We start from the raw sequence: 18,804 nt of genomic DNA, 5'->3' as shown, positions 1-18,804 counted from the left end.
AACTACAGTTGAGGACCATAGACACAATGGTCAGCTAAGAATACTTCAACAGATGAAAGAGGCAATAAAGCCATACCTTCGATATAGAAACAAGGCCAAGTGACTCAACTATTCTCTAGATTTACGAGCCCAAATTTTGAAATATGTGGCTGTAACAGAAGGCAGTTTGTTCGCCGAAGGGCTGGAGAGCGGTACAATATAGAGTGTCTGTGGACAACAGTGAAGCATGGTGGAGGTTCTCTGCAAGTTTGGGGCTACATTTAAGCAAATGGAGTTAGGAATTTGGTCAGGATTAATGATGTCCTCAATACTGGGAAATAAATATTTATTCACCATGCAGTACCATCAGGGAGGCATCTGCTTGGCTTCAAATTCTGCAGCAAGACAATAACTCCAAACATACAGCCAATGTCATTAAGAACTAGCTTCAGCGTAATGAACAAGGAGTCCTGAAAGTTGTGATATGGCCCCCAAATAGCCCTGATAACATCATCACGTCTGTCTGGGAATACAGGAAGAGACAAAGATTTGAGCAAGCCTACATCCATAAAAGATTTGTGGTTTTCCAAGATGTTTAAAACCACCTCCCTGCCAAGTTCTTTCACAAACGGTGTGCAAGTATAATAGTCTAACACTTTGGGCTCGTTGCCATGGGCGCATAAGTTTCAGTCACGTAAATATGCTGTGTATTTATAAGACCAAAGATCAAAATTGCCTGTGTGGTGTTTTTTGGTCGTACACATACAAAAAACTCCATTGATTTGCTGTGCAAATACTCAGTGGATACGCAGGTTTCCAGCATATTTACTGTGTATTTGTACTGGACCATTCACTTTTTAATATGCACCAATATAGGGCATAATGCACTTCATGTGTGAAAAAATATACACACAAGAACTAACCCATACGCATCTATTCAATGCATATTGTGCTTCACAAATACGCTTGTGTGAACGAGCCCTTAGTGTTGTGTATAGCAGCCTAATGGGTCGTAGAAAAAGAAGAATTTCTGACGCCTTTAGTGGGGGAGTAATGTAAGCGTGCTCTTTAAACTATGCAAAGGTCATTGTGTAGGGAATGGGGCGGTGGGGAGCTGGGCTGTGACATAATCTATTTTGAAATAAGTTTGGTAGTGTGTTAGCCAGTAAAGCAAAATGTGATTGTTCTCAGTAAGAGAAACCACATAATCCTGTAGATATAATACCTTTTAATGGCCAACAAAAATACATTATGTTAATGCGAGCTTTCGAACCAACGCAGGGTTCTGCTTCAGGCTCCCTGAAGCAGAACCCTGCGTTGGTTCGCATTAACATCATATATTTTTGTTAGCCATTAAAATGTATCATATCTACAAGATTATGTGGTTTCTCTTGCTTATAACCTATTTAAGCCTGAAGGAGAACCCTGAGTAGGTTCGAAAGCTCACATTAACAGCATGTATTTTTGTTAGCCAATGAAAGGTATCGTATGAATAAGATTACTTGGTTTCTCTTGCTTATAAGCTATTTTGAGGGGTGGATCCTGTGTTTTGTATGTGTGCAGAAATTATATATATATTATGTGTGTGTGTTTAGATAGTATATGTATGGTACTTTTCACTGTGATCCTGCTTGATATTAAAAAAACACAAACTGCATTATACTAAACTTTTTTAATGGTTTTCTGCGCAACCAAATTGATATTTTTTTTAAGGAACCTAATGGCTTTAGGGAGGAGCCTAACTATGTGGTAGCATTCACAGGTTGTTAAAATATCTGATGGCCATATTCAGGACATGAGTGCCGAAATTATTTGAGCGACACTGTTGTCCGTGAAGAAGTTAATATGCGTTAACAAATTTTAAAAAATGTAAGCCGTTTTCAGCCATGACTATGTGTAACTACTGGGAAGATTGTTTAATCACTGTCTGAATATACACCTGTGTGAAATGTGCTCAGCAAATACATGTTTTAGACTTACTGCATTTTTAAATCTACATTATTCATGTTATACTTGTCTGATAGGAACAGAATTTCAATAAGACTTAATTGTTTAAATGTATTTATTTCTTTAATGTGTTTTAATAAAATCTTTCAGCGGAATCCAGATGTTAGTGTGTAGCTCCACAAAGGAAATGGTGTCCTAAGAGCCAACATCATGCTTTTCAACTACCAAGACATTCGTAAAATCCAGGTGTCTGATGAGTAATTGTAAGCCATAACTTGGAGGAGTTACTGTATTTAAGAATATTGGCAATCTAGATATTTTTGTTCATCATAACGAATCTAACTGATACCTATAGTCATATGATTGTTTAAAACAGTTACCCATTTTTTATTTTTCAGAAGCAATAATTTATATAGATTAGCATTAAGTAGGGGAGAGCTAGAACAGGAGCATAGACTACACAAATATTTGCAGTCTAACCATACAAACGCCTAGATTTGCATAGAAGTTGCATTTGCAATCAAAATTTGCATCTTTTCATTTTAGATATTATGAGCACTAATGGCTGAAAAAGAACTCCTACTATAACATTGTATCCCCACTTTGGTAAATTCACAGATCAATATTGGAAACATTTAAACACTATTTAGATAGTAAAATATACAATTACAAGAACATGTCATATTTAGAGATGAGCGAACGTACTCGGTAAGGGCGATTTCGCAATCGAGCACCACGATTTTCGAGTACTTCACTACTCGGGTGAAAAGTACTTGGGTGCGCTGTGGGTGAGCGGGGGGTTGCAGAGGGGAGTGGGGGGGGAGAGAGAGAGGGCTCCGCCCTGTTCCCTGCTGCTACCCTCCACTCCCCTCTGCAACCCCCCCCCGCCCCACAGCGCACCCCAGTACTTTTCACCCAAGTAGTGAAGTACTCGAAAATCGCGGTGCTCGATTGCGAAATCACCCTCACCGAGTACGTTCGCTCATCTCTAGTCATATTATATTCTTAATGTGTATATACCACTCAAATACATAGGTGGATTTTTATTTAGTTTTTTGCCATTCGTTCTGCCACCTAACTTTTTTTATAGTTGTGTTTTTTTGTTTTGTTTTTTAAATGCAGAATGCACGTACCAAAGTTTCCTTGCTCTGTTTACTGGTGCCTCAAGCCCTTGTATTGTCAGATTTGTCCAAATATTGTTAAAGAGCAAAGCAACATATTTATATAATAAGCATACTCCTAGCAGCAAGAGAGATACCCACTTAATTTGCTTTATACACTGGAATGTTAAAATATGTCTTGCTCTAACGAGACAGTTGATCGGCTTGCATTTTCTGGTGCCAGCAAAGGAGTTTAAAAACTTCTCTGTGCTCCAAAACTCCCAAATAGGACTGGATTACCACAAGCAATTGTATTTTTCCATTTATTTGAAATTTAACTGAAAAATTCAGTTCATGTAATTTTTAACCCTACAGTGAGCAATACAGGTTTGAAACGTGGAGCGTGTAATTTACTAGAACAAAAACTAAACAGAACTCCAGTAAGTTTGTTGATACCATATACTGGAACTCATTGTTGCATGTGTTTTTAATAATCCGATATGGGCCAAACATTCAGCTTTTTCAGAGATTTGCAAATTCTTGAAATAGAGGTGTAAGATTTCAATTATGAAAGATGAAGACCCCCTTTAATTCTAACTTCTGTTTCTAATTACTTTAATTCATGGCCAGCTGGCAAAAGCACTCTAGGGCTGACTACAAAGTGTTGTTGCGACTGTCCGTGCTCGCTCTTGGAGAAAGTTGCATCAGAGGTTTCTTGCATAGGTCATCCAGGTACTTTACACAGAACCAAGTGAATGGCAAAACACACATATACTGCTTGAAGATGTACTGTTAGGTGAAATGGGGATGAAGACCAGTATGAGAAATATTCCTGTCTTCAGGAGTTGAACCTATTTGTAGTACAGTACATATAAAATCATGGTGTACTTCACCAGCTGCTGCACGTATTCCAAGGAAGGACCTTGAATTACTGCAGAATCTTGTAATGTATAAAGCCTTAAATTAATTTGCTACAATCAGAAGTTCATGTGGACATTTGTGGTATTTGAATGAAATTCTCATTGGTCTTGCATTTTTTGATGAAACTATACTTGTAGAGATGAAAATGGCCATGATAACCTCTTAGGCTGGCTGTCCACCGGTGATGCGGTATCCTGCGGCAAGCCGCTCCGCCGCCCAGGAGCATGAGCCGCCACCAAATCTCCGCCAGTCAGCCCTATCTAATACATAGGCTGACCGCGGAGAATCTGGGCAATTCGCAGCATCGCAATGATTCTGCGCACGTGGACAGGTGCTGGTGCTTTCCATAGCAATGCTATTAGAAGCGTCGGACGGCGTGTTTACCCCCAGCGAATACACTGCCGTTGACAGGGGGCCTTAAGAGAAGCCAGAGGAAGAGCCCACTCCCCAAAGAGTTAAGCTGAAAGAGAACAATCAGCCTTATCAGGAATTAACAGTGGGATACAGCTGATACTATTGTTTCAGCTGTATCCCGCTCCTTGAACACAGGTGGGGCATGAAGAATACAGTGGTCCATCTGTGTTCTGCATTCCCCGCTCGGAGCGCTCAGCTGTATAATAGCTGGGTGCTCCGAGCAGAGAACAGCTGGATGCAGAAGACAAGCGGCCCCGTTTGTCTTCTGTATCCCCCACTCGGAGCGCAAAGTGGTGGCTCGACATTTGAGCGATCACCTTGCGCTTAAAGGCACACAACGATTATCGCTCAAAAGACCTCTTTTGAGCAATAATCGTTGTCTAAACCAGGCTTTACATTCTGCTAATAGTGGAAAAGAGCAATACACAAGTGCAAATGAATTGATGATTGTACAGGAAATACAATAAAGAAGGCATTAATAATTACTAAATATTAGTATTTTCATCACGATTATAATTTTTTAAAATGTCAATTGCTTTGAGGCACCTCTAAATATTAACCAGTTATCTTCAAACTTCGTATTTTAATACTTTATTATTAAACGAAACAAAATGAGAGGGTGGGATATTATTTTTACCAAAATTGTGTGGTATACAGTTGTAATCAAAATTATTAAACCCTCATTTCAAATTACGTTTATTTGCCAGATTTGCAAACTTTTAAACTGGAACTGCAGTTTTTTTGTTTTTCTTTAATATTGCATTGACTTTGAACAGCTGAGGGTCAAACAAGAACAGTTTAAATATCTCAATACAACTATTATAACAAGTTGTTTCTCCAAACTCCACACACAATGCCACACTTAATAGCCACTTCAGTTTCCAAAATATTTAGACCCCTGAATAGAATTCCTCACAAGAACAAACATTTGCAAAATCGGTGTTTCAAGCGCATCTCATATAGCCAAGCAAGGGCTTCATTATATGCATCCTGTGTCCATAAGATAAAACATATCGGTTACCTACTCTGGCTAAGGCTTTACTGACCTCCATGTTTCTAACACACAATCAAATGTCACAAAGTCAAGAAAGCGGTCCAAAAAGTTGAAGTGACCCTCCAGGCCTGAACAAACAAAGATGGTTGCACCAGCCTCTCTGACTACTGCATAGTTAGTCTAAGACACTATATTCGTGGCCAAAAGTTTTTGAAACAAACACAACTTTCGGTTTTCATAAAGTTTGCTGCTTTTGTCTTTAGACCTTTTAGTCAGATGTTTCTATGGTATACTGAAGTTCAGTTACGAGCATTTCATAAGTTTTTAAAAAACTTTTATTAACAAATGCATCAAATTTAGGCAAATACAAATATTTACAGTGTTGATCCTTTTTTCCTCCAAGACTTCTGCAGTTTCCTCCCCACACTGGGTATCCGCTTCTGGGCCAAATCCTGACTGATGGCAACCCATTATTACCTAATAAGTGCTTGCCATATATCACAATTTTTGTTTGTCCACGCACTTGAGAATTGACCCCCAGGTTCTCAATGAGATTATGATCTGGGGAGTTTTTTGGCCATGGACCCAAAATGTCAATGTTTTGTTCACCGAGCCACTTGGTTATCACTTTAGCCTTGTGACATGGTGCTCCATCATGCTTGAAAAGCATTGTTAATCACCAAATTGCTCCTGAATATTTGGTTGAAGTTGCTCTTGGAGGATGTTTAGATACTATTCATGGCGGTGTTTGGGGGTAAAATTGTGAGTGAGCCCATTACCTTGGATGAAAAGCGACCCCCACACATGAATGGCCTCAAGATGCTTTACTGTTGGCCTGACACCAGACTCATGGTAGTGCTCACCTTTTCTTCTGCGGACAGTCATGTCCTAAACAGTCTGAAGGGGGCCACTCTGTATGTCTGTCTGCCTCTATCTTCAGCAGCCCCCTTCTATTAAGATTGCTATGGGCTGCTACTGTAGTCTGGTTTTTCATTCTACTGAATTCCATGTAAAATGAATTCAGAGAACATTTCAGCGCAGGAGGCTAGAAGAGGGAAAGACGAGAAAGGCATTTTACTGTAATATTCTACTATTGAGGGATTGTATAGTTCCGGTATGCTTTAAATACTTTTCATGAAGTTGCGGAACTGATAACTTGCCACTTCATAGACTGTTTCTAGTATACACAAAATTAAGTATTTTACTTGATTTTCTTGTAAATGAAGACTTTGTGTTATTTATGAATGCTTTCAATATGAATCATATGACGTTATTGCTTGATAATTTTGCTATACATATTCTACATATATTGTCCTCTTTATTTTATGTTGATTCTTTTAGGTTCCATGTCAAGAGAATGAGTGGAATATTTCCTTTTTCACAGTGCCTCCTATGAAATTTGTCTTTCCTGCCCCCCAAACTACTGTGACAATATCTTATAAATACCTTGATTTCTTTACTACGTTTTATACCAATATTTTATAGTAGTGAAATACCGTAATCCTTTCTTAAGCTCACATTATAGTGATCCTCTCCACTCCTCCATCTGTATTCACTTCAGTACAACTATATAGTAACCGTTCTGAATAATCTTTACCAAGTATTGTTTCCCGGATCATGAATATATGTCCTTACATGGACTGCAAACCATACAGCTGTTTTCTTCCACCGCAGCATTTGTATTTCAGGTAAGGCCATTAACATTTGCAAAATATGACTATTCTAAAGAAACTTAAATTGTGAGTCTTCCAGAATATTGCATGCCTTGTAGTATGTGCCTTTTGGTTAGTGCACAGTAAAAGCTTTATGATTAACTATGTGTTTAGGGTTTTAATGTAGTTCAGTAATTTTCTTGTAACGAAATCTACCGTATAGGATATAACCTTTCTTAAAAAGCTTTTTGGTGTATTAGAAAATAACATTTTACTCCATATCATGGTATGAAAAAAATTTGTATTACAAGTGGGCATGAAGGAATTACATTTTGTTTTTGTTAACTATCATTCTTTTCTAAATTTTGAAAACTACAGAAGTAACCAAAAATAATTTTTAAAGGAGACCACAGAGTCCCTTTTGTTAGAAACCATACTTTTCTTATGTGTAGCATTTGGCTGACACCTCACCAGTTTCTGATTGGTGAATTTTATTGAATATTACTCTATTTGGTGGTTTGATTTGACTTGTATTGTCAATAGAGGTTTGTCTGTCCAAAAGGACTCTAGTAGCCAATTATCTGCCTTGGTCTTATACAAATCAGAATAGACATTCTGTTTGTGAGATGTAGGGCAAGTGTGACAGTGCTTTTACACAGGAACCAATAAGAACAAGCAGAACTACAGTGTAAAGCACAATGAAGACAGCCCGCACCTTTCTTTATTGGAAAAAAGACAGAAGGTTGATTTGTGACAGTCCATCCTGACACCTTCCCTCAGCTATAGTCACAAAAAAAATTTAAGTCGTTGGCTACTTTCAGACTAGCGCCTTAAAGTCCCATATTGCAAATGAGTGTCTCTGCCTGACCATGGGTCAACTGACCCGAGCAGTTAGCATTACAGGGACCTAGTCAACAGACCTACGTTCAGGCCAGGACACTAGTTTTGTAATGCAGACACTGGACCAATGCTGAAACTCGTAGAATTTTTGAAAATTACTGGATTTGTTGTATTTTACTTTATACCCGTAGAGTGTTTGCTTACTTTCATTTCACTAACTTTAACAGCAAGTAAGAGTTAAAGTGCAGTCAAAAGCTGAAAATTCTGATTGTTCCCAGTCGCACTGAGTTCTGCGTTTCCCAGAAAGTATTTTTACAAAGTTGCAGCTGAAACCTGGTTTATCTAGGACGACTGGACATGCTACAGTGACATGAGTCACTTAACGGACATCATAGAAAAATATTACAACTGATATAGTATTTTCCATGCAGCATGCCAGTGCTGCTCGATGGTGAAGACGTTGAGTCGGCCAGAGTAACATTTTTGGCCTAAGCCCAGTGATTCCTTGTATTATAAGAAACCAGTCTATACTCGCCTGTTTTGTAATTTCAGCACTCCAATTTATCCAGTTTATACACATGGGTGAGATTTCTTTCAGACAAAGTCTGAGATAGAAAAAATCATAGCATATTCTTATTTTTGGGCAATATCTCCAATTATTTTTTTTTATGGGAGCAAAGAAATTGCATTGCACTTGCATGCAGATGAGATTTTCATTTGAGCAATAGTATTTTTTTCCTATTGAAACAATATGCAATTTTTCACACATGAGAAAAACGCTCATGAAATTTCCATGTGCAGTGATGCATTTTTTCCCCAAAACGCATTCCAATCGTGGGTATAATCACATGTTTACTTGTGTGCAAATACAGCTTGATACTTGATGTTTACTAAGATATTTCTATACTCTTGATAAATGAATTCTAATTAAGCAGTGTTTCCACTTGGATGAAAATCTATTGTAATGTTATAGATTCTGTTGTGTATAATCCTAATCTAAATTACATTCTCAGCACCGCGCAGGGTATTTTGTTTTTGTCTTTAATACAGTAAATAGAAGGCAAGGAGGAAGTTGACCAGCAATAGTTTTTTTTTTTTTTTTCAATTTCTCCTAGTGTCGAAAAGTATTTCACCCATGGATGTTTGGGGTCCTTCAAGGAAAGACGTTGATGAATTTAGAATTTAGAAACCTACCTTTTTAGTAAAAATTCATAGAATCTGAAAATTCAATTCTATAAATGCCCTTTTCAGATATTCCCCATAATTGTAGATTACAATTTACAAATTTTCATTGGAGTACACGTCTTTGGTCATCTTTCAGGTTATAGGCGCTCAGATTACCTCTCTTTTAATTCATGTGCTATTGTTTTAAAGGGATTGTACAAAAATATCAAATTATCTCCTATCCATGGAAAGGTTTAGTAGTAACAAGCCTGCAATACTTGTCATTTAGAAATGTAACCTACTGTAAACGCACAAGGAGTCTCCTCTAGACAAATAGCAGCTTATGTGGAACAAGAATGTCAGAGGGATGTACTTGGATAACTATTGAACCTAGTGGCTAAGGTATGTCCGATATACTTCAAGGCCAAAAAGTATATATACAACTCTTGTAATTGTAACTAGTTGGCTAATCTGTTTTGTCTACATGTTTTGCTAATTAGTCAGTCAGTCATACTTCAGTCTCCACAGCAGTAGGATGAATCTTACTAAAGGTAAGCTGTAATTGTAAATTTAAATTTTCAGAAGCAGTAAGCTCATGCACATAAGCTTTCAGAATGTTATGGGCGAGTAGAGAACTGCATAGTATATAGAAGTCATTTGTTCGTGTGTACAATGCATTTGCTGTTGTGTTCTAGAGTGTGCAAATGAGAAGTGGGACATTTTCAGAAATGGAGTTATGTAGGATGAAATACTAATCATGACAACAGCCATTTTTCTTGTACTATTCTCTTGAAAGAACACTGTAGTCAGCCTCTCCACCCAACCTAAAAGGGCTGCTTACAAAGAACTATAGATTGTGTTTAGATGAGGATTCAAAGAGGTTTGTCCTAAGAAGGCAAGAAAGTCATATATGCCCCGATTTAAGGCTTTTGATTCTTATAGAGTAGGGTCTGCTGTTCGGGAGAGTTGTTTTCTGTTCTGAGACTTGATTTGTCCCTGTATTATAAGGACGGTCATTCATCTAAATGGCTGTCATGTAATACTACTACTTCCTTGCAGTAGCTGCTACTGGAAAAATAATTTGCTTCCCCAAGCAAAATTGTCAATTTGCTGGAGGGGTCGGGAACAGGATCCAGGTGGCAGTTGGCTAATCAGCCTGGATCCTGTTGCCATCACATTCTGAGATGAGTTTTCTCTGAAAGAACATTTCCCTTTAAACGCACCTTATTTCATTTTACCCTGCTTCAAGACAACAGTGAGCGGGGCCTTCTGTGGCCCAACAGATTTACTGTAATTTACACTGCTCATGGTCCACATAGATTTCACTTTTAGGCTTATGGACAGGCAAAAGATGTACAAGATTTATTGAGCCACGCTTCTTACTTTGGCACACTCCCCCCTCCTTCCCTTTAAGACCGTTTTATGTTAGGTCTGTCTTAATATATCTGGGCTATCGTATTTACGTTAACCAATATATCTTTGCTGTTAGGGGTGCGTTCACATGTAGTGGGTTTGGTGTAAAAAGTCTGTCAAATTCCGCACCATTAATTCAATTGAAATCTGCAGTGGATCTGTGTCTAAAGCCTGACCAACTGGTGCACAAGTTGATGCAATTTAGATGTGAAATACAATGTTGTTGATTTGGGTGCAGATCTGCACCAAAATCTACTTCATGTGAACCTACCCTTAGGCCTCTCACACACACCTCTTTTTATGGTGTTTAGCGCTGCGCTTTTACCTGTCAGAGGCTCCCACAGTTTTAAATGGAGCCTCTCATAGCTGCAGACAGAGGCTCAAATGCGGTGCTCTTTAAGCGCCAAGATTTTTGAGCGGAGTTTAGCACTTGTCCTTAATGATGAGGAATACTAGCCACAGTATCGCTATGGCTGAAAACAAAAGTATAACGTGGCAAAGCGTGTGTAAAGGAGACCTCAGGCTCTGTTCATATAGGTGGTGTTCTTTATTCCATCTGGGTCCTAGTGTTTTTGATGGCAAGGATAGCTCATAGCACTAAAGGAACCCTGACAAGAACCTGCCGAAACCCATTATAAGGTAATGGTTTAAAAATGGATTCCTGGTTACTAGTTACAGCTCTGTTAAAGATTACCCCAAGGACCACCATTATGCTGCCTTCTTTTCTATGCTATGAAGCCTCAGAATAGATGGAGCAGTCCCCAGTACTGCCTGCTGGGAGTGAACGATGTGACAGTTATCTGTACAAGTTAAGATATTACATGATTGAGCCAGCAAAGGTGAACTGGGGTGGTTGCGGGGGGGGGGGGGGGGGCGGCATCACTATATTTGTGTGACAGATATCTAGCAGTTCTCTGCTTTCGAACACGATTGTCTTTTTAGAGTGTGTTCACACCATGTTTTTGATCTACATCTTGTTTCCTTCTGAATGTTCAAAAACGGGATTCAAACAGAACCCAGAATGGAACCATTAGCAAAGCAGGAACCCATGAGGTCCGTTTTTTTTAACAAGGTCTCCTTTTTTGGGGCATTTATGCCATACAATAGCAAACTGCATTATTGATCCCCGTTGGATTAATGGAAGTTTACAGTTCTGTTTGGGGTTCTGTCTTGAGTCCCATTTTCAGGTATTCAGATGAAACTTTTAAGAGTGAATGCAGACGGCTGGGTCTGTTTCCGACTGTGAGATTCTTGCAGCGGGATGCAACCTGTGCCACAGCATTGACCTCTCGCTTACACGTCCAGCGTCTTTTCTCTCTTCTCTGCAATGTGCCGGCTCGCGCAGAGACTCGCACTGAAATAGGATGTGTCGCGATTTTATTACCATGCGAGTTTTCATGCGATCAAATCGTCGCTGTCTGCATAGGATTGCATAAACTAATGCAATCCTATGGCAGTGTGCAACGGCAGAAATTCTGCGTGAAATCTTGCGGCGGAATTTCTGTCCGTGTGCATTCAGCCTAAGACTTGGCTCAAAGCGTGGTATGAACACACCCTTTTTGTGTATTAGGTAATCAAGCTGTTAAATATTGACATGCATTTTGCTTTCCAGGGTTCGAGTTACCAGAAAAATATAGACATATCAGGGAACGTCATACATTCATTGGTATAGATAATTTTTAATAACCTGTATTACCTGGGTAAGTACTGGCAAAATAGTATCCGCAGTATATAAGAAAACATCTATCTGGCCTTTTAGATTTTATAAACCAGTCCTTTATATGTCAAAGCACTGTTCAGCTACAAAAATGGTGGAAAGTCTCAAGAGCAAAACCTGAAAAAAAGACTGGAACTTAATTTTGTATAGTGTGGAGGGAAGAAAAGGGAAAGGGGCGCATGATTGAGGCCTTTAAATGTGTTAAAGTTCTTAGTAAGGTTCAGAAGGGAAGTGTTTTATTAGGAAACTAAACCCTAGAACAAGGGGGCACAATCTGAGATTTTAATACCGTTCAGCATGCTGAATAAATGATGTGTTTTTTGGTTGGCGCGATTCCAGTGATAATAACTTGTATACAGCTTTTATAGATTGATATTTTTGACATTTACCTTTTTTTTCTTCCTTTTTTAAGATTTGCTTGTGTTATTGCATTCCAAGAGACATAAGTTTTATTTTCCATCCACAGAGCTCTGAGGGCTTTTTAAAAAAATTTTTGCGGGATGAGTTGTCTTCATTTGTCCAATTTTTTTGGGAGCACACAAGATTTGAATCACTTTCTATTTCATTTTTTCTATACACAAGATTTATATAAATCTGCAATACTTGCATGCTTATTTTTTAACATCGTTCACTGTGCTTTTTAAATGGGTTAAATTAATTATGTGGGTCAGTACGAGTAAGTAGATACCAAATTATATATAGTTTTTATGTTTTTGTTTTTTGTTTTTTTTAAATTCTAGTGCTGTATTCGAAGACCATTTATTTTTTTTTCTTCACTAAATGGTAAACACTGACACGGAAAGGACTTGGGGATTTTAGTTAACTGTAAACTTAATTGGCGCAACCAGTGTCAGGCAGCTGCTGCCAAAGCAAGTAGGATCATGAAGTGCATAAAGAGAGGTCTAGGGGCACATGATGAGAGCATTGTTCTTCCTCTTTGCAAATCTCTGCTTAAGCCACACGTGGAATATTGTGTACTGTTTTGGACATCGCTACTCAAGAAGGACATACCTGAGCGGGTACAAAAGCAGGCAACTAATTTTATAAATGGAATGAGCAGACTACAGTTCCCAGAGAGGTTATCAAAATTAGGGTTCTTTAGTTTAAAAAATAGATGGCTGAGGGGCGACCTAATCAAGTATAAATACAACAGGCGACAATACAGAGATCTCTACCATCACCTATTTATACCAAGGACTGTAACAAGGGGGCGCCCTCTGTCTAGACGAAAAAAAGGTTTTTACACCAACATAGGAGTTTCTTTACTGTAAGATTAATTAGACTATGGAACTCTACCCAAGTATGTGGTAATGGCAAACTTGCTAAGTGTTCAAGAGGGACGTGGACAGCTTTCTTGAATGCAACAATATTACATGTTCTAGTCAATGCTATATATTCTAGTCACTGATTACTTCACAAGGGTTCGGTGATTAAGAGAGTTATTCTGATTGTCAGACTTGGAGTCGGAAAGGAATTTTTCTTTCCATACAATGAGCAGAATTTGCTTCTACCTCTACCTGGGATTTCTTTTTTTTACTTTCCTGTGGATCATCATTCCAGAAAAATAGGCTGAGCGGGATGGGCACAAGTCCTTTTTTTCAGCCTAAAATACTAGATCAATGAGAGGGTTTTTTTTTCCTATGGCATGAGTTGTACTTTCTAATGGTACTATTTGTTGTTCCATTTTCACCTTGTTTTTTTTCACTGATTGCATTGTGTGAGTTCAATAACTTTGTATTTTTGTTTTGTTTTTCTTAACATACTAATGGGGGGGAAGATGAGGTTTTAAATTTTTTTTATTTTGCCAACTTTTACCCCACCAGGGACTTGAATTTCATATTTTTGATCATTTTTTTAATACACTGTTATATTTCCATATTATAGTGTATAGACCTCTGTAGCTTGCAGATCTGAAATCATCTAGATTATCTTCAAGCCTTCGGCTGCCTTAACAATTACATTGCAGTGGTACGATGGGTGACATAAGGGGCATCCTCCCACTGTCAGCCTTGTAGGTACCGCTGTCTTACTGATTGCAGCATGTAAAGTGTTAAGCAGCAGGAATTGGAGATTTTGCCAGTCCCCACTGTTAAAGCAGATGCTATGCTGTCATCAAACAACCTGAACCACTGCTCCCCTGGCACAGGTGTCCTGTGCCAGGCTTCTGAAACAGTGCCGTAAAAAAAAACCTCATGCATCAGAATAAATCCTTCTTAACCATCACCATAAAATGATGTGTGAAGTCCCTAAATGGGTTTTCCAGGACTTAAAAGTAAAGTGAAAAGGGCTTAAAATGAATAGAAATTGAATACTTTACTCTTCCGGTGGCCCCCTTTCCAGCGCTGCAGCCCTGGTGCCCACTGCATGGAATCTTGAAGTTGTGGAGGGTGGTCATGTGCCATTTATTGTGCAGTTGACTACTTAACTACTCACAGCAGCCATATAAGAATCTCTGCTGAAGCCTGTGAGTGCCTTTGTGGTCATTTGCACATTGAATGGCACATGAGGCCTTCTGCTTCTTTTGAGTTCCATACAGCGAGCACCAGGGCTACAGCTCTGGGCGGGAAGCGACTATTCAATTTTTATTCCCATTTGTTTTTCACTTTATTTGGGGGGGGAGGGGGGGGGATGTTAAACCACTGCAGCTTAACAGAATGTACATGTTATCAACATGTTTGAAAACTGAAAAAATATACAGAAAGCTATACAGAGCCCTTAGACTCTATGTATTCTATAAGATAATTGCTCTTCTTTTGGATCCGTAACTTAGTGGAGGGATTTTCCAATAGGCAAACTTCTGGCCATAGACAATTTGAGACAAAATGGGAAAAGTACAACTTCTCAGCTACGTATGAGTGAAAAACTTTTAATTGAACAAGCTCATACTTTTTTTTCCATTGCTCATTTTGTCTCTTGGACGAGTTCCACACAGTGCATTTTTAATAAAGCAAAAACGGGATCCAAACAGATGATCATGCATTCAGTACAGCCATGGTTTTGGTTTAAAATGGCCAAAAACTGCCTAATAAACTTTTACCAAATGATTTTATTTATTTTTTTGTTCATCTTGGATGTGTGAAGTTGATTATCCACAGCCCCAAGTCTTCGATAATACATTCTCAATATACACCTGGAACTAGAACAGATTTGCCGATACAAGTCTGGTAGTAATCAAGACCGTAGTTAAGTTTTTACTGGTTATCCCTTTAAATCTGTTTGTCATTTCCAGCCTGCCAGCATTGTATTCCACTGTAGTTTGTCTAGTTTTGGCCTCTTTCTGTACCTCTTGACACAGCAAGGGATTTAGCATGGTTTGCAGCCGGACAACTCTTCATCTCTTGGAAAACCTCTGTCTTAATGTTCCACATCAAATTGTTGTGTTTTTTTTCTTTTTTTGTTCTACATTTCAACCTTGTATGACTTGCCTTTTTATAGGTGCATTTAATCATTGTAACTAAGATACATTTCAGGTGTTTTTACATTTTTCCAGTTATTTCCTTCGATATTTTTCTGGACATTACATATGTACATTATATTCCGTATTCACTAAGCCCTATGGTATGATAGCCTACCGATCCTGTATTGTCCCAAAAAGGAAAGTTCCTAGGTGACTCTACCTCAGTAATATTTATAGCATAAACCAAAAAACTTCCAACGTTGACAATTTGAGCCAAAATGGGAAAAGTTTGACTTCTGTCTTATGAACGCCCAGCAAAAAGATTAGTCTGACACTTTTCCCTCTGGACACACAGTTACGCTATTTATTTTCTACCCAAAGAGTGTGTGCAACCAAGCTAAGCTGAGGCAGCAGTTATCTAGCCTGAAACGCATTCTTTTTGCTTGGTTTTGTCAATAAGAGAAGTCGGACTTTTCCTATTTTGTCCCAAATTGTCTGTATTGGAAGTTTGAGATGCAACCAGTTTTTGGTTTAAATTACGAATAGCCATAGGGTCCTTTTACACATAACGAGTGTTGGGCATACGATGCCGGTCACTCGTCCCTGTGATGCTCGCTCTGCAAAGGAGCGAGTATCGCTGGATTGCACAAAGCAGCAAGCAGGGAGGCGGAGCGGCTGGGATAGAGTTATCTCCCCGCCCCTCTCCATTCACTGTAAGCAGCGGCCATTCACTACTAAACGGCCGCTGTTTACACCGAACGATGTGTTCGGCTTTTAAGCTGCTTTAAAGTGAAATACTTGACGATTCTCAACCAGACCTTCAGTTTCTGCCTGCTTTTACCCGGGACGATTATCGTTCAAAACTATACAGAACCGTGGGGGTTTGAATAACGAGAAAGATAATAGTCTTGTGTAAAAGGGCCTTTAGTCACACCATTTGGGAGTTAAGGTCCTTTTACACGGGATGAGTGTTACACAGGAGCGAGTATCGTTCATGCTTCCCAAGCCCTTGTTGTGAATTCTGTTGAGAGTATTGGACTTTGTAAGGCATTGGAGGGATGGAAGTACTAATGTTGAAAAGCTGTCAGATGCATAATAGACAAAGTACTTGTGATATTTCTAGATAAATTCTCCCTTGTTTTTAATTGCCTCTGATATTTCATATCTCTCAAAGCTCTTTGAATTTGTGGAATTATGAAATATTAACACATTAAAGGGGTTTTCCAGGACTAAACTGTTTACTTATCCTCCGGTTAGGTCATCAATATTGATAAGCAGGGATTTACCGCTTGGGTCCTCACCTATCAGCTGATTGTAAAGGCTGCAGCATCTTTTCAAGCATGCAGTGTCAGTTCATATACAGTGTCAGCTGTTCTACAATATACAGTGCTCTGCCTGGTATGGAATGAACATAGCCCTCATGCGAACACAGCTGTAGCTGCAATCAGCTGGTTGGCAGAACCCTTAAGAGGTAGACTCCCACGGATCTGATACTGATGACCTACCATAAGGATAGCTCGTCAATAGTTTAGTCCCAGAAATCCCCGTTAAGTTTTACATTACATGTCTGTGGCGTGACTAATATAGAAAAGAAAACCCTTACTTTGATTCTGAATTCTTCTAATGAATTATTTGTTTTAGCTTATCCCCTGTGAGACACTTAATGTTGAAGTTCATAGGAGTTTGCTGCACTCCAACTGTACTGCCAAAAACCATGGCAGCCTAGAGTGTCTGAAACCAACTTGAGAGGGAATTTGGAAGGTAATGTCATTTTCTTATGTAATATTTTAACTCTGTTTTAAAAAAATTTTCTCTGTATTACCCACCTTTCCCTTTTTGAATATATTAGTAAGGGGTTTTTGTTGTATAAACTTTGTTACAAAACCTGCCCCTAAAAATGCAGAAACCTTTATGTAAGTATCACTTGGATCCAGATATTCTGATTTGTAAATTGCATCCCTTGTTTCGGACTGGTTTTACCATCATAAGTAATCGCACATGTATTTCTGCCATAGATTGGGGGTTTGGTGTTATGTTTTGAGTAGCGTTCTTTTTTTGATAAATAATTATTCAAACCGTTTTTATGATTCAAGAAGTCTTAAAGTTCATAACTTGCAGTTATTTTGTCCATCTCACATTGTGCTAATATGACCATATTTTATGTCTTGAAATCACAGAATTGTTGTAGGGGGCCAACCATGTATTATCCACCAATACACATTTGATTTTAAAACCAAGAATAAATCCTGGCTGAACTGATGAACCTTCCCTCAGTACAACCCTCTCATGCCGCAGTGCCGTGTGGAAATGTAGTTCCGATGGTTTTTGTGTTTACTGATTGTGCTGCTGCGAGTGATGGTTTTTATGGTAGCACAATCGATGAAGATCATTGATCCTAGCTGAAGACCAACTGTGAGAATGATTAGCTAGTGTAAAAAAGCTTTAAAGGAAATGAATCACCGATATTCTTATTACCTAAAGGCGAATACACTTTTCTATTTATTTCCTTGCTGTACATTTTATATTTTCTGTACATGATTATGTGGGCAGCTATATTGTTCATAGATTTGTTTTACAACCGCCTCATGGACCATCGAAGACTGATGTGTTGCCTCCATACCTTGACTTTTATGGGAGTGTTGTGGGCAGAGATTATTCTGCAGGGAGAGGGAGGAGGGAGCTGTTGGCATCATGTATGGTCAGTGGTTTGATCTTTAGCATGATTTTATCATCTGCCTCCAGCTTATATTAGAAATGTAGACTTTCATTGTCATCCTGATGTCTACAGACAATGTCAGCCTATTGTGAGGCTCAGAGTGAAAACTGTAGGATTCCATGGTTATTTTAAAATGGATAATGACACTTAAAATTACAGTGAAAATAAACAGGTCATTTTCTGCTGATTCTTTCACATGTTGAAGAGCTGGGATTTTTTTTTTGCTTTAACTAAATTGATGTCCATACAATATTATATAAATAAGCTCTATGAAGGCTGCATCTTCCATATATTGCACCATACGAACTTGAGGGTTTTAAGTTTAGTACTTTCAACGCTGAATATAATCTCTTTCCTAATTTATTTTCTGTATGTACACACAGAAATTTCTATGGTTTTGGTTTCTTCAACTCTGTTTTATTGAGGGAAAGCCGCGTGGACCGCAGATATTAAATAGGTTTTCAGAGTTAGGCTGCCCATGTTAAAAAAATAAAATAAATTTTAAAAAGCCTATACCTTCCCATCCAGGAGCCCCGCCCCCAGATTCCAC

General features: G+C 38.6%; 1 protein-coding gene across 3 annotated transcripts in view; it reads left to right on the top strand.

Annotated features, from left to right (window-relative positions):
• The window catches only part of PSPC1 (paraspeckle component 1), a 95,368-nt gene that overhangs the window by 54,819 nt on the left and 21,745 nt on the right, over positions 1-18,804 (top strand). Inside the window, exon 9 of one of the 3 annotated variants that reach the window (XM_066582162.1) lies at positions 17,180-17,299. The exons of the other annotated variants lie outside the window; for them this stretch is intronic. Within the exon in view, the coding sequence (XP_066438259.1) occupies positions 17,180-17,284 (105 nt within the window). The 3' untranslated portion in view covers positions 17,285-17,299. The remainder of the gene's footprint in view (positions 1-17,179; positions 17,300-18,804) is intronic. 3 annotated transcript variants of the gene reach the window in all.

The sequence above is a fragment of the Eleutherodactylus coqui genome, chromosome 1 (genome assembly GCF_035609145.1).
Source record: "Eleutherodactylus coqui strain aEleCoq1 chromosome 1, aEleCoq1.hap1, whole genome shotgun sequence".
Taxonomy (NCBI): domain Eukaryota; kingdom Metazoa; phylum Chordata; class Amphibia; order Anura; family Eleutherodactylidae; genus Eleutherodactylus; species Eleutherodactylus coqui.
This window is presented reverse-complemented; position numbering and strand designations above follow the sequence as displayed.